We start from the raw sequence: 17,013 nt of genomic DNA, 5'->3' as shown, positions 1-17,013 counted from the left end.
GCCGGACCAGGTGGAGAGGCCGGGCAGGGCGTGGAGACCGGATCGGTCTCGGCGGCGAGGCGTGGTGTAGGATCCGGGGATGAGGAGCCAGGACCCAGAGCAGAGGCTGGACTGGGCGTGGAAGCTGGACCAGCTGTGGAGGCCTTACTAGCCATACTAGCCTCGGGGGCTAGGCTAACTGTGGGCCCTGGACTCACTGTGGGAACTGTGCTAGCTGAAAATGCCTGGCTAGCTTGGGACATCTGGTCCGTCTCAGGTACTAGGCTCACCCTGAACCTGGAGCCTAGTCTGGCAGTGGAGACTGTGCTAGCTGGAGACATCTGGTCAGTCTCCGCTACCAGGCTCACCCTGAACCTGGAGCCTAGGTTGGCAGTGGGCGTCTGGTTAGCTACTGTAGCGGGGCTAACAGGCGGAGCTGTGCTAACTGAGGACGGCCGGTTAGCTATTGACACAAAGCTAACCGGCAGAGCTATGTTAGCTGTGGAAGTCTGGTTAGCTGTCTCGGGCGTGGAAGCCGGAACAGCTGTGGAGGCCTTGTTAGCCATACTAGCCTCAGGGGCTAGGATAACTGTGAGCCCTGGACTCCCTGTGAGAACTGTGCTAGCTGGGAATGCCTGGCTAGCTTGGGACATCTGGTCCGTCTCTGGTACTAGGCTCACCCTGAACCTGGAGCCTAGTCTGGCAGTGGAGACTGTGCTAGCTGGAGACATCTGGTCTGTCTCAGATACTAGGCTCACCCTGAACCTGGAGCCTAGTCTGGCAGTGGAGACTGTGCTAGCTGGAAACGGCCGGTTAGCTATTGAAACGAAGCTAACGGGCGGAGCTAGGTTAGCTGGGAGTGGCTGGTTAGCTATTGACACGAAGCTAACGGGCGGAGCTAGGTTAGCTGGGCGTGGCTGGTTAGCTATTGACACAAAGCTAACCGGCGGAGCTAGGTTAGCTGAGAGTGGCTGGTTAGCTATTGACACGAAGCTAACGGGCGGAGCTAGGTTAGCTGGGAGTGGCTGGTTAGCTATTGACACAAAGCTAACCGGCGGAGCTATGTTAGCTGTGGACGTCTGGTTAGCTGTATGAGCGGAGCTAACGGGTAGAGCTGTACCAACTGGGGACGTCTGGCCATCTATAGTGGCGGAGCTAACAGGAGGAGCTGTGCTAACTGGGGATGGCCGGTCAGCTATTGGCACAAAGCTAACCGGCGGAGCTAGGTTAGCTGTGGACGTCCGACCGGCGATGGACATCCGAGCAACCTCAGCGGCTGTGGGAGGATCTAGGCTGACCGTAAGCCTGAGAACAGTCGGCAGGCTAGCTACCCTAGCATTCGGCTTATGCTTCTCCATGAGGACAGCAACATGTCCAGCCATCTCCCACATCGCCGTCTGCAGTGTCGGATTCTCAGTGGCGACCTGGTCGATCTTCCGGAGTAGGAACCCCCATTTGGCCAGTGAGTAACTCTTCATGTCACCGGCCATCAGGGCCAGGACAACGGTGATGGTATCGCTTGCCTTTCCTGCTGCATTCGTTAATGTTGGTGGCGACATTCTGTCACGATGGGGTTAGGTAGAATGCAATAATACAGAAAGGGAAGGAATGGAGGAGGCAGAGGCGAGGAGTGAAGCTTGGAGAAGGGTGTTTACTGTAGAATCCAGTGCAATACAAGGAAAAATACAGAAACTACATAACAACTTCACAATACAAAACAACAAACACTAAGACTTACTAGAGGGAGAACGGTGCGACACGACGTGGAGGAACAGGGGGTAACTGGAGGAATGTCGCCACACAGAAGGGAGGACAGACAGAACCCTATATACCCCAACTAATTAACAATTAAGAACACCTGGCCAACACAGAATCACAAACAACACCTAGACAATAAGCAAAGAACAACTAAACACAAAAGCAACTCCTAACAACCCAACAGTACACCACATCACACAAGGGAAGGGAAAGTCAACAACAGTACACACCATGACACCACATTAATCATACTATTAATTATTGTTATCACAGTAGTCAGGATGTCCAGTGTACTGGAGCGCACCGATTGTTTGTCACCACTAGAGGGTGGTAGGGCGCCAATGTCAGGCCGAGGGCCAATGTCAGATAGAGGGCATTGCCCAAAGTTAGGTGGAGGATACTGCCCAATGTTACCATCCTGCCCAGTCCAGCCAGGACCGGGCCTAGGATCCTGACATATGACATCAATTCCACCTTGATCCTACAATGATTACATATCGATCCGGCCGATCAACTTATGTAGTATTCAAAACGAATGCCATAACTGCCGATCAAAGCATAAAAAAACGACCCCCCCCCCCTTTGATGCATTCATGATGAAACATAATACCTATTATATACCTTTGAATTGGAAATAGTAGCATGTCCAGGCGAGCAACGTGAATGCTTTTAGCAAAATGCACGTATTGCTCCATAACACAGTTACCAGGAATTAGCCAGGATCACTCTGAAACTATACAATATTCACCACGGTATAACACGCAAACGTATACATGAAAATATGTATTATTTTTCACATGTTGAATGTATGGATATACATTATATATATATATATTTTTAGAAATGTTTTCCGCTGTGAAAAAAACAATGGCAGTGCATTTTTTTTGTCTTAAAAAATGTCCAAGTGACAGCTCTCTGATCCCATAACACATTGATGGCCAGCTGTCAATCATTCACTGCATTTTAACTGCACGGGCCAGGCATTAGAATCTAATAATCCAATCAAAATAGGCTATTTGAGTTTCAAAATAGGCTATTTGAGTTTCAAAAAGGCGGGTAATGAGGCTTAGTGCACTTGATTGATTGGCTTTCACGGCGTGTTACATTGTGTTGACAAACTTGACACCCAATAATCGAATGGCGCTAGGCGTCAATAGCTAATGTTCTAGATTTTTCTCAATGTGATGTGATGTCATCATCACCATTCTGAGACTGACTGTGTGCAACTTGACTTGAAAGAGACTGACATCGAGAAAAGAAGAGATTAATTTGCCTAATATAATAATTCATATTTTAAGATCTTAATTCAATTGTTCATCAACTTATCATCGTTTGATGATATATATATATTTTTTTATCTCAGTTTAAGTAGTGTAGTTGATTAGTTGATGTGAACGTGCCGCCTTGGACTGTAATGTAACTTGTTGTAGCTAGCTAATAGCTATTTAGCCTTCTGGCTCCGGTTGTAGCTAGCTACTAGCTTAGCTTAGTAAGCTCCTGTCCTGTCTTTCTCAATTTTTGTTCCCAAAGTCATCGAAACGTTCGCCCAGAGGAAGAACCACTGTGCTGCCTTCCTCTTCATGTGAGCAGCACACAGATTTGGTGAGTGAGTGCTACTGCTTTCTCACTGCTTTGGCGGACATTTCGAGACTATCTTAGTTGGCAACTTGGTCCATATATGGGCATTATGCGAGTGCGTGACGTGAGGAATTCCCTTCTGCAGTCTGCAAGCATCCAGTTTACGGAGGACTTACGGAGGAGACCAGCGCTGCTCAAGCATGCAATTATGACTTTTGAAGAGAAAAGGATTATTATTGCAAGAGGACGTCCAACTCCCGAACCTGTTCTAGCTTCCTCGTCTTGCTCGGAGTGTTAGGGCGACGCACACGCACATGGCTTTGGATTTTATTTACAAGTGATCAAGGGACTGGGACATCAATGGTGAGTGGATTTAAAATATATATAGTAGCTGTGTGGGTCTGTGTTGATTATCAATTATTTGGCTGTATTTTACTCCGTGGCTACATTTAAACCGCATCATAACTCCTTACAAAAACTACACCGACCATGTCACTTTTCAAAAGGCATGAATGAATGAATGAAAACGTTATTTAACAGATACAATAGAGTACAGGTACAATACAGTACGGCTCAATACACACAATTGTTAAGGGGATGCAGACCAGAGAAAGACGTTTGTCTTGTTTACATCAGGATCCCCCATTTTCAATTCATAGTGAAATGCATCTTGTGTTATTAACGTTACATTAACGTTAGCTATAGCTAGCTAGCCGCACAGCCATGTAAGTTAAAGTTGGTACTGGTAGCTAACGTTATATTGATAATAACGTCCCCCCCACCCCCTCCTAATAGACAGTCTCCTCCCCACCGTATGTATATATTCTCTCCCCACTGTATGTATATTTTTTCTCCCACCCACCCATCCCCGCCTAATGTACAGTATTCTCCCCATCATATGTATATATTCTCTGTTAGGATCTATGGGTAACAGTACTGTATATTTGCATATTGTATATGTCACAAATGTAACAGTACTACATACCTGTATATCATGTATGTCCCTATGTCATAAATGTCACTATGAATTGAAAATGGGGGACCCTGATGTAAACAAGACAAACATATTTCTCTGGTATGCATCCCCTTAACAATTGTGTGTATTGAGCCGTACTGTATTTTATTTTACCCATTCTGCAATCTGGTAAATAAAGTTTTCATTTATTTATTAATTCGTTCATTCGTTCATTCATTCATTCATTCATTCATTCATCGCATACAGAACATTCAACTCAAAGGCCTGTCTTCTCCCTCCTCCACCCTTCCCCTGCCTTTACCCTCGTTTTCCCCTCATCCTCCATCCTTCCCCCCACCCTAAACCCAGCCATCGGGGGAAGACAGGGGGGCTCAGAATTTCTTCATAAGAACTAAAATAACAACCACATGGAGACAGCCAGGGGGCTAAACACACACCCCCACTGTGTGCTACGGGCACCATCCCAGACTATTTTCCGGCTGTGGGTAGGGCGTTTCACATTGTCGTGGCATAATTGCGAAACGTGTTTAGTCCCTTGTTTGAGCCGAATCTGGGTTGAACATGATTTGTGGAACTCCCTCTGGTGTTGTGGTCGTGGTATTCACTGACATTTGGGAAGTATTTCGACATGCACATGGGTATCTTAGTGGTGTAGTGTATCTTGTAGACCAGGCCCATTGCAAGTTGCTGTACTCTGTCGTCTACTCTAAGCCAGTGGTTCTCAACTGGTCTAGCCTCGGGACCCAACATTTTCCTTAGTCATTAAGTCGCGACCCAAAATTTTGAACCACTATGATTTATGTAAAAAAATATATATTTGCAGTAATACGCAATCTTTCAAAACATGAAATAAACACAAAAAAGTGCAACAAAAGTGCAACTATTGCTAAAAACCCAATGAAATAAAAGAATAATAAATAATATATGCTTCTTAGCAGATTTCTTAGCTTAACATAACAGACCTAAATTTGGGGGAACTAATGGGATAACTGAGTTTGCAACAAAAGTGCAACTAGGGTTAAAACCCAATGAAATAAAATAATAATAAATAATATGCTTCTTAGCAGATTTCTTAGCTTAACATAACAGACCTAAGTTTGGGGGAACTAATGGGATAACTGGGGTTGCAACAAAAGTGCAACTAGGGCTAAAAACCCAATGAAATTAAATAATAATAATAAATAATTATGCTTCTTAGCAGACTTCTTAGCTTAACATAACAGACCTAAGTTTGGGGGAACTAATGGGATAACTGGGATTGCAATAAAAGTGCAACTAGGGCTAAAAACCCAATGAAATAAAATAATAATAAATAATATGCTTCTTAGCAGATTTCTTAGCTTTACATAACAGACCTACGTTTGGGGGAACTAATGGGATAACTTTGCAACAAAAGTGCAACTAAGGGCTAAAAACACAATGAAATAAAATAATAATAATAATAAATAATATATCCTTCTTAGCAGACTTCTTAGCTTAACATGCAGGGAACTAATGGGATAACTGGTGATGATGTTTGCTCCTGACAAGAGTCTCAAAGTCTGGGGTGATGGTAGACAAAGCAACTCTGAGGTCATGCTCAATGTCCAATCTGTTCCTCCGCTTTGTCTTCAGCTGGACCAGAGCTGAGAAGCCACTTTCACAAAGATAGGTAGTGAAAAAAAAAAAAAAGAGGAGAGGAGAGGAGATCCGGTACAGGAATCTAGTTTGTTGGTTGACTTCGTTTTATTACATTGGATGCTATTTTGTCACAGGAAAGATTTGCCTCTAGGATGGAACCCAGGTAGGTCATTTCATCTTTCCTTTTCCTTGTCACCTTCACATAATATGTTTTCATCTGGTCAGGTGCGCTGTCACCTAATATGTTTTCATCTGGTCAGGTGCGCTGTCACCTAATATGTTTTCATCTGGTCAGGTGCGCTGTCACCATATGTGTTGATCTGTGTCTGGTTAGGTGTGCCGTCACGCGTCACCTAATATGTTTTCATCTGTCTGGTCAGGTGTGCCGTGACCGAATATGTAATTTTTTGCATCTGTGTCTAGTCAGGTGCGCCGTCACCGAATATGTACTTTTTTGCATCTGTGTCTGGTCACAGGTGCGCCGTCACCGAATATGTAATCTTTTGCATCTGTGTCTGGTCAGGTGCGCTGTCACCTAATGTTAATATGTTTTCTTCTGTGTCCACTGACCACTGACACACACAGTGGGGGATGTTTTAAAAATAGAATTTTTGCTTCACCAAAAAATGTGGTCAGCAGCCACCACTGATAGCTATAATATATAATATAGATATAGCCCTGCAAACACCGCAACGCACAGTGAAAATCCCTATACTTTACAGCGGTGGCACACTACCAGAGTTGCCATGTCTGTTTATTTCCCGTAACTTTGACACAATCTTGCTTGTTTTTGTAGCTCAGCTGGCTCATTTCTCTCACTAAACTGGCAACCTTAAAATACGGGACAAAGGGCGCCGCGTCCCGTATCAGTTCAATACGGAACGTGTCTTTTAGTTTCCAATTACGGGACGATTCCGTATTTTAAGGGACGGGTGGCAACCCTAGTGGTAACTGCATTCCATCAGCATTGCGTCCAGTGCTATTTGCGGGGATTTAAATGAGGTAATATGGGTGGAACATGTTCCCCTTTCTATGCAAATGAGCCTTGTCCAAAAACACCCCCAATTCACAAAGGCTGGCGCTAATTGCACCATGCAGTTAAAGTGACACTCTTTAAGTCTTCAGAGATCTGTTGGTAACTAAGCGCATCTATAAAATGGTGTCATTGCCAGCATCACTGCCAGCATCACTGCCAGCGTCACAGGTGATCATGGCAGCAGTAATTCTTGCCAGATGCAGGCATCGTAATACCAGGCGTGCCCGGCCGTGAAAGAATATTTCTAATGGGAATATCACTTTTTGATTTAAGCGAGACCGAAATCATCCGGAGACACAGGTTGCCAGCTCAAGCAATTCTTTATCTACTCTATGAAATCAAGGATGATATTGAGCCAGCCACCCAGAGATCCCATGCAATCTTATTTATTATTTAAATATTGTTATTTAACGTTGTCGGCTTTCCCAATGTTGTCGGCGCTATTGATTGATTGATTGATTTCCGACCCCCAAGCGTTCCAGGTGCACGTAAACCGTGACAAACAGTTTTTTTGTTGTGGCAAGTGGCAAGACAGTAAAACAGTGAGAAGTGCAGCCTTATTGCCTATTTAAACTAAAAAGAGGAGGAACAACTATTCATAAGGTAACAGACTCCATTATACGTACTTTACATTTAATTTTACTGCACTTTATGCCATTGTTGTTTGAGGTCAGACAATTGATTTTCTGTGAAGTTGTGGTAGATTATTTTCCCAGGAACTCTCCAGTGTACCATTTCAAGTAGGAGCTCAGACAATACCCAGTTGCAAGTTGTCTGGAACGCAGCATTACTCTTCATCCTGTGTTGAGAGGAGGGATCGAGCGGCATTGCCATCTCTGCAGCACCTTGCTAGTTCTTGCTAGTGGGGCTAAAAAGTTGTGCATTAAGAAATGTCACTTGTATAATGCAAGGTGCAATGAAGTCAGTGGCCAAAAGGTTTATTATTAAAGGTAGAATCTGTAATGTTGTCAAACAGCGACGTCTAGGCAAAATATGACAACATGGTACTAGTGGTATGCTTTGTTTCCAGCTCTTTGTTTATGTGCTATTATATTATGCTACTGTGGACCACACCTCAGGCTCTGCCAAGTGAGGTCTGGAGAAATCCACAGTATAATATGTTACTAAACTCCAACCCTCACATTGTACATTTTGTCATTTAGCTGACGCTTTTATCCAAAGCGACTTACAAGTTTTGTACAACAAGACAGCAGGAAGGGTACAACTCTATCAGTAACAGAGTTTCGTCTGGACTTGGTACATCAAAATACATACATCTTCTTCTAACGATGTGAAATCAATGTTCATGTGGTTTTATGTTTTCTTTTCATTCATGCTACTTGTTTCTAGAATAACAATGATAACAGCTTTATATTAGATTATATTAGTACAGTTAGTGTTTGATTAGATTCAAATGTATTGTCATTATACAGCACAAGTACAGTACAACAAAAATAAGTTTGGCATCCAACCAGAGTGCAAATGTAACAGTAAAGTGCAACAGTAATATACAATGTACAGGTGATTAAACTGGGTATACAATATATGAATTAGTACTACTGACTAATAGTGCTAATTAGGGGTGGGAATCGGCAGAGACCTTGCGATACGATACTATCGCGATACTTGAGCCGCGATATGATAGAAATAAAGCGATAAAACGCCAAAAAATAAATCTTTAAAAAAATAAAGTTCAGTCTGTTCATCTCACTTCAATCATTTTTATTGCAGAACATGGTATTTTCTCAAGCAGACAGATGTAAACACTGTAATCTGTGTTGCATGTACCTGACAAACTGAACTGTTTGTATTACAGTCATATTCCAACTTAACTGAATGCACATGTGTGTGTGTGTGTGTGTGTGTGTGTGTGTGTGTGTGTGTGTGTGTGTGTGTGTGTGTGTGTGTGTGTGTGTGTGTGTGTGTGTGTGTGTGTGTGGACTACTGTACTATTACAGGTATTGAAATGAACAATGCAACTTCCCTATACAAAAAAAATATATATATATATTTTTATGAATAATTAAATATCGATACTTGGTGTCCCTGTAACGATACAGTATCGCCACGCAAAGTATCGCGATACTACTACGTATCGATTTTTTTACCCACCCCTAGTGCTAATCAGATGTATGTACATAGTTGTTGTATTAATATTAGGGCTGTCTTAAATACTTCGAAGCTTCGAAGCTTCGTTCGATGGCACAAGCTTCGAACCGTAAAAAAAAATCGAAGTAAAAGAAAAAGAAAAAAAAAAAAGATTTTTTTTTTCACAATTTTTTTTTTCAATTATTCTTTTTTTTCTTCTTTTTTTACTTCTGTGTGTGTGTGTGCGTGTGTGTGTGTGTGTGTGCGTGCATGGGGCCATTGGGTGGGGCCGGGGGACAAATACACTGGAGGAAAGTAACCCAGCTCAGCACTGCCCAAATTATATCATCACTATTGCCTGTTTGAAGGATATCATCCTCAAACACATATACACCACCTACACGCCTATTCTCAGTCCTTGCCCCACAATGGTGGAATGAACTACCCACCCCAGTTAGGACAGCCGAATCCCGTCCAATCTTTCGCCGTCGACTAAAGACGCACTTCTTCAACCATTATCTGAAATAAAATTAAAAAAATAAAAATTTTAAAATCGAACCCTAACTAACCTTACTGTCATGCACTTGTCCTAATAAACTAACCTACACTGTAACACGCAACACTTTGATGAATATTGTTACTCAGCTGATAGAGTTGTATCCTTCCTGATGACCTGTCGTACAGAACTTGTAAGTCGCTTTGGATAAAAGCGTCAGCTAAATGACTAAATGTAAATGTGAATGTAAATGCCTTGTAGAATTCCACACATAAGAAAGAAAGATATGAATAAACAAAATAGGAAATAAAATGTAGAAATGCATGCAATACATAAATAAATATGAATCTCCATATATGAAATAGAACATTTAGATAAGGTGCTACTGAGATGTTTTGGTGAGTTCTTTGTTTTTTTGTGGAAGTAGCCCTTCTTAAAAATGCATGAACATTCACTGATAATTGGTCTGTAGTGGAGTCTACAAGGTCTACATTGCCGGACCATGTAGAATCCGGACCTTGTAGACTGACATAATTCTGTGCATAGTTTAGTCTACACAGGCCATATTTCAAATAATCAAAATCTTACTTCATTCATCTTAAACATTCTTGATTTGGGGGATTGGTAGTTCCCATGAAATCTGAAGTTGTTCAAACGACAACAGCGATCCACCTTGAATTAAATCACACAGCTGTGTTGGCTGCGTCACAGTCACGAAAGGGGCTACTTAATTCATTAATCCAATCCACTTTATTTATAGAGCACATTTAAAAACAACAAAGTTTACCAAAGTGCTGTACAAGTCCCACAACATAAGATAAAATATATATATATATATATATATATATATATAAAAGAATATAAAAAAAATGTATACATTTTTTTGTATTAGAAGCTTCGAATTAAAATCGAAGCTCGGCCCCGAAGCTTCGATTGCCAAAAAAAATTCGAAGGTCAGCCCTAATTAATATGTACAGTGATACAGGTATAAAGACACTATGGTAGTAAGTCATACTGGCCAGCAGCATAACTAGTAAGAGTAGGTAAGGGATATGTACAGATATATAGATATAGTATCTACAGATCATATGTAAAAATAATTATATGAAGGTATGTACAGACAGGTGTCATGGCAAGGAAACATTGTAATTTACACCTACACTTCTTGAAGCTTAGACTCGTCAAGTACCTTGAATATTCCATACTTATGCTGACCTGCATAATTAGCTTTCTCCGATTTGGAGTTATGTCTAACATGAGAAGAGAACATCTTATTTCTCACACTAAGGTAACATTAATAAAGAATTATTATTAATAATAAAATAATAATAAAGTTAATATTATTAACTTGATCGATGGACAAGTGATTTTGTTTGCAGATGATTCTGTTGGAAGTAAATTGAACACTGTTTTGAAAGAGTGTTAACCTCCTAAACCCGAGATTTATTTCACGTCACAAATAGATCAATGCAGTCCGTATTAAGTGATGTTGCATTTCCTTTTCAAATGTAGCCAAGAGTAAAGACCCTAACCCTATCAAAACTGCAGTCAAAGTGTATATTTTCAGCACTACGTTTGTTTACCAATGATTTTAAGTCTTATTTAAATAAATAAATATGAGATCATAAGAAAGATGTAGTCCTAAAAAAGAGGAAACCCAGAGCTTTCGATGGACATCGACATTTCATAAAACTCCACTATCCAGCTCACACCAGCCGCCGACGACGGAAGTCCAACCACTTTTTCTCATAGAAATATTGACGTGATTTTTGTGTTTATATCTCACAGGTCGAACAAACCTCAACGTTATTGCCATAAAATACAACGTATATTGTTTATTTACCTGAACGTCTAGAAAAAAAAACTTGTCGCGTCCGGTAAAATTTTTTGGAGCTATGGACATTATACAAAAGTAACTGTACTTACAGTAGATTTTATTCACAGTCTTTGCTGCCCTGTAACGGGCGCCTGGTGGTACTAAATCCAGATTTAACTCTGACATTGGAAAGAGAAGATATGGCCCGATCCATAGATGCATGACGTGGCCATAATAAGGTCATTTATAGGCCTGATATTCTATATTCTCTATTCATATTTCAAATGTGTCCGGATGGTAATTCAGTACTCTATCTACAAAAACCACTGTAAATCATCTGCCCTTTGTTAATTTACTTAGATCTTTAGTACACTTGGCCTCAAGAAGGTGCTGAATGCGCCTAAAGTAAATATTTCACTTTTGGTCAATGTTAGCATGGTGTTATTCACCATCAAAGATGGAAAAAAATACTACTACTAATAATAAATTATGTTCTCCTTTGGTTCATTACAATTTACTCAAGCATATACATTGGAATATATTCCCTGAGGTCCATAGATGTCCCTAGATACCAATAACATGCAAATGGGCTTTTTCCATTTACTTGGGTATGTACTTTTAGGCAAATTTTCTGAAAATATGGCTAGGGCTTTAGAGGTTAAGGGTATTGCATTATTGCTTCTTCCTCTTTCTTTTTGGACAAAATACTGTTTTGTTTAATATTTTATGTTACTTTATAATATTTGTTTTACATTGTTATTTCTTGTTTATATGTATTATTGTTATAAAATAAACTATTCATTCAACATATCAGGTGTTTATGTGATGTTAAGCATAAAATACAACCATTCTATATTCATAACTTGTATAGAGGAGCTGTAAGGAGGTACTCAGGATACTTCATTTCCTGTGTTCACCGTCGGATGAATGATATTGAATCACAAATCTTATTATCCACCTTTGCGTTCTGCTGGATGACATAGGGTGGGCCCGACCAGTCGCATCGATCCCTGTAATAAATGTTTGCGAGTGCAGCGTCTCCAGGGACCCCAGCCACTGATTGTGTTTGCGTCTTTCCAGATGGTCGCTAAACGGAACACCCATTGATCTGGGGGGTGACTACCGGCGTCACGTGTCTGCTGGCAACCTGATCATTAGCCGTCTGGACCGGGACCAAGACACGGGGATATACCAGTGTACTGCATTCAACATGCTGGGGTCCATCCTCAGCCGCACGGTCAGCCTCCAGTTTGCATGTAAGTGATCCAGCGGCTCATAACATATTCATGTTGATGACCTTTAGCGTGCTGTATCATGGTGTGTGTGTGTGTGTGTGTGTGTGTGTGTATGTGTGTGTGTGTGTGTGTGTGTGTGTGTGTGTGTGTGTGTACACACGTGTGAGTGTGTGATGTCGCAGCAGTTGTGTGGCTGCTGTATGTCATTCCGACATGTGTAACACGGCTGTGGCTGCATGCTCTGTGTCGTTTAGCATTTTGTTTCCTCATTTGGAATGCCTGGGAATAGATTTTTGAGATGGGAAATGGTAATCGAATGAAATGTCAGATGCAACCAACACAGTGGGTGAGACGGCTTCTGAATGCCTCTGAACTGCATTGATTCTCATTAGCGGTTCCAGCTTTGACAGCGTCTCTGCACTCTCTCTCTCTCTGCACCGACTCATATTGGGCCAAGCCTGTGTGCGCCAGCCCCTGCGATGCGCGCACTTGAAAGGAGAGACTGACACAAATAACGCCTAAGAAGTGTTTAAGAACTTTGTAATACAGATCTCCAGGCAGACTGAGGACAGATCAGACCGGGGACAGCCTGTCTGCCTTGCTGCCTGCCAGCCAGGCGTCTGGTACAAAGAGGATGCAGTGTGGAGCAAAGGTTTACGTTAACTAACACTAAACTAAAAACCTAAAAGGTGTGAAGAACATTTTAGTTAACTGATATTTAAATAAAAACTAGACGTTGGAAATAAACTAAAACTAACTACATTGTGTACTTGTGTACAAACTAAAATTAAAATGAGGATACACAGAACATGTCTTTAGGAGGCATTGGTGCGTTTACTGAGAGGGGGATGTCTACATGAGGAGGATAGTGTAATCGTGAACGATACAATATTGTGAAATATGTTTATATTCAATAGGCTACCATTCTCCTTGTGTCGTGTTCATTACAACTCCAATGCAATTATGTAGATGAAAATAATTGAAAAAGGTTTGATGAAAAGGATTGCATATTATTTCATCAACATCATTTAATTGAGCTGTAATTAACACAACACAATGATTCAGTGTCCTCTGATGACATCACAGGAGGAGATATCAAAATGCATTAACTCTCAATAACAGTCAACCTAAATTAATGTGTGCAAAACAGTTGAGAGCCTTGGGATATCCTCATTATATAGAGGTGTACTGTGTGTTCTCAGGCACACTAGCATTTTTACTAAATTAATTACTGACCATAGTCAAAGTCAAATCAATTGCAACCCAGCTGTCTGATTTTTCAGGCCCAATAGCTCTGAGGGGAGTTAGCTTAGCTGTCTGGGACATCTTGTTTAATGCTTCATTGATGTTGAAATGAGAGCTGTTTCCTTTAATGTTAGGTGCTTTGCTAAATCTGTTGTGTTAGCACCTCCCACTGCTCTGTATCATTTATTGTGGGCTTTCTAGTAATGTGTCCTTTGCCTTTCCATGATAATTTGCCTCAAACACAAAGCATTTCCAAACAGCACTCCACTAACAAAACCGGTTGTGGAGATTTAACATGCGAACAACAGACAAGATCCGCAGAAATCTTTTTAAGTGAAGTGGAAGAGAGGAGGCGAGAGCTGAGCCCTATGAGTGAGAGGAGGCTGGGCCGACAGCACCTAGTGTGTGTGTGTGTGTGTGTGTGTGTGTGTGTGTGTGTGTGTGTGTGTGTGTGTGTGTGTGTGTGTGTGTGTGTGTGTGTGTGTGTGTGTGTGTGTGTGTGTGTGTGTGTGTGTGTGTGTGTGTGTGTGTGTGTGTGTGTGTGTGTGTGTGTGTGTGTGTGTGTGTGTGTGTGTGTGTGTGTGTGTGTGTGTGTGTGTGTGTGTGTGTGTGTGTGTGTGTGTGTGTGTGTGTATCACTGTCGGAGTGAGAAGAATGCAGGCACAGGCAACTGGTATCGATGGCGAGGCAAATGAGTATTGAAATATTCAGATATCTAAAGATCTATAGTATCCTGAACTTCTAAAATATTCGCCCCTGACAAATACCATACATAATAAACAAAGGAGCTAAAACTAGTAATAAAAACTAAACCGAAACTGAACTATTTTAAACAATAGAAAATGCATAACTATAACAACCCCCGGTGTGGAGATGGAGCTATATCTCTTGGCGAGAGACAGCCAACGAAGGAGACACTTTCTCTCCTCGCCTGATCAGGCGTTTCTCACTATTGATCATTTCCCCTGGGAGAGAGATAGAGAGAGAGAGAGCCTTTCACTTCCTCTCTGACTGCCATTACCCCTATAGCCGGTAATGAATCTCACTTGCGGCAGGGGACTGAGTGAAGAGCCGAGCTACTTGACATTTATTGTCTCACTGGATGCATGGAGGGGAGGAAGGTCTGGGAGATCAGCATGGCTGCATACTCTCGTCTCTGTTTTTCCGCCCGGTAATGAGGCCTCTGCCATGAGACAGCGACATCGCCCACCTTTTCCTACTGCCGGTCTCTGCCTCTGTGCCTCTTGAATTCAACTGGAACATTTGGGTACAGAGTGTGTCTGGTATTGTATTTTTATTTATTGTGGCGGGAAAATAATACTTTTTTATTCATCACATCATCCATACTGAAATTCTTGTGTCTTGGCATCAATAAAATAGGGGGAAAAAGCAATAGAATAGCGTGCAAATAGCACAATGATACAATAGCTCTAATTTACTTATGCACTCTAATGCTCTAATGCAAAAATCACAGTGTCAATTATTATTAACCTTTATTTAACCAAGATCAAGGATCTCTTTTACGAGCAATACCTGATCAAAATGGCAGCAATAAAAATAATAAACCATATTACAACATACAGGACAAAACTCAAACAGATTAAGGTAAAGATAAAAAAGATAAAATGATTTTTTTCTTTTTAAGCAATCACCACCATGTCCTTAACATTAGTAGCATGCACAGTAGCATCAGCATTATGTATGAATGCATTTGCAAACTCCCAATTCAGACATTGCACGGTCTGTGACATGAACTTTAAAATCAGGCAAGGTGACAAGACCCTGTAGCTTCAGAGTTGTTTGAAGTCCATTCCAAGTAGAGGGAGCAGAGAACATGAAAGCCCTCTTCCCAAACTCAGTGCAAGTTCTGGGGACTGAGGCATAAAGATAATCCTGAGATCACAAACTGTAAAATAGATGATCAGAGATAGTGATATATGTACTGAGGTATATTTACATTTACATTTACATTTAGTCATTTAGCTGACGCTTTTATCCAAAGCGACTTACAAGTTCTGTACGACAAGCCATCAGGAAGGGCACAACTCTATCAGCTGAGCAACAATGTTCATCAAAGTGTTGAGTGCTACAGTGTAGGTTAGTTTATTAGGACAAGTGCATGACAGTACGGTTAGTTAGGGTTAGATTGTTTTTTATTGTTTTTTTTTTTTTTTTTTTTTTTTTTTTAATTCAGATAATGGTTGAAGAAGTGCGTCTTTAGTCGACGGCGAAAGATTGGACGTGATTCGGCTGTCCTAACTGGGGTGGGTAGTTCATTCCACCATTGTGGGGCAAGGACTGAGAATAGGCGACTTCTCTTTGATGACCCTCCCGGAGCTTGGATAGGAGTAGGTCTGAGGCGGCCAGAAGATGCAGAGCGTAGGGGTCTTGAGGGTGTGTAGTTAGAGACCATTGACCGGAGGTAGGCGGGAGCGGTTCCCTTTGCCGCACGGTATGCTAGGTCGAGGGCCTTGAAGCGGATTCGTGCAGCAATGGGGAGCCAGTGCAGGTCCCTAAGAAGTGGGGTGACATGGGCCGACTTCGGTAGGTTTGAGATCAGGCGGGCCGCTGCGTTCTGAATGAGTTGAAGAGGCTTAGTGGCAGTGGCCGGGAGGCCAGCGAGCAGTGCATTGCAGTAGTCGAGGCGGGAGATGACTGTTGATTGGACGAGGAGTTGGGTGGCTTCTTTTGTCAGGAAGGGGCGTATCCTTCTGACGTTGCTCAGGAGGAATCGGCAGGTTCTGGTCGTCGCTGCGATGTGAGCAGAGAAGTTCAACTGGTCGTCGAGGACAACACCAAGGTTCTTGGCGGTCGGGGACGCAGTCACAGCTGCATTCTCGACTGTGATTGAAAGGTCGGTTAGGGGGGAGGATTTGGCCGGCAGGTGGAGCAATTCTGTTTTGCTTAGGTTCAGTTTGAGGTGGTTGGACGTCATCCAGGCTGAGATGTCGGACAGACAGGCCGAGATCCGCACAGAGACGTGGATATCTGAGGGAGGGAAGGAGAGGAAGAGTTGAGTATCGTCGGCATAACAATGGTAGGAGAAGCCATGAGACGTGATAATGTTACCCAGTGATTTAGTGTAGAGGGAGAAGAGAAGGGGTCCTAAAACCGAGCCCTGGGGGACACCCGTCCGCAGGGGGCGGGTGGCCGACAGGGTCCCTCTCCATGACACTTGGTAGGAGC

At 42.1% G+C, this 17,013-nt stretch overlaps 1 protein-coding gene across 1 annotated transcript in view; it reads left to right on the top strand.

The window, feature by feature from the left end:
- Positions 1-17,013, top strand: part of cntn3b (contactin 3b) — a gene marked incomplete at both ends in the record, with an annotated part of 270,445 nt that overhangs the window by 113,575 nt on the left and 139,857 nt on the right. Inside the window, one exon of the mRNA XM_084315768.1 lies at positions 12,428-12,603. Within this exon, the coding sequence (XP_084171894.1) occupies positions 12,428-12,603 (176 nt within the window). The remainder of the gene's footprint in view (positions 1-12,427; positions 12,604-17,013) is intronic.

The sequence above is a fragment of the Notolepis coatsorum genome, assembly GCF_963971535.1.
Source record: "Notolepis coatsorum genome assembly, chromosome: 6".
Taxonomy (NCBI): Eukaryota; Metazoa; Chordata; class Actinopteri; order Aulopiformes; family Paralepididae; genus Notolepis; species Notolepis coatsorum.
This window is presented reverse-complemented; position numbering and strand designations above follow the sequence as displayed.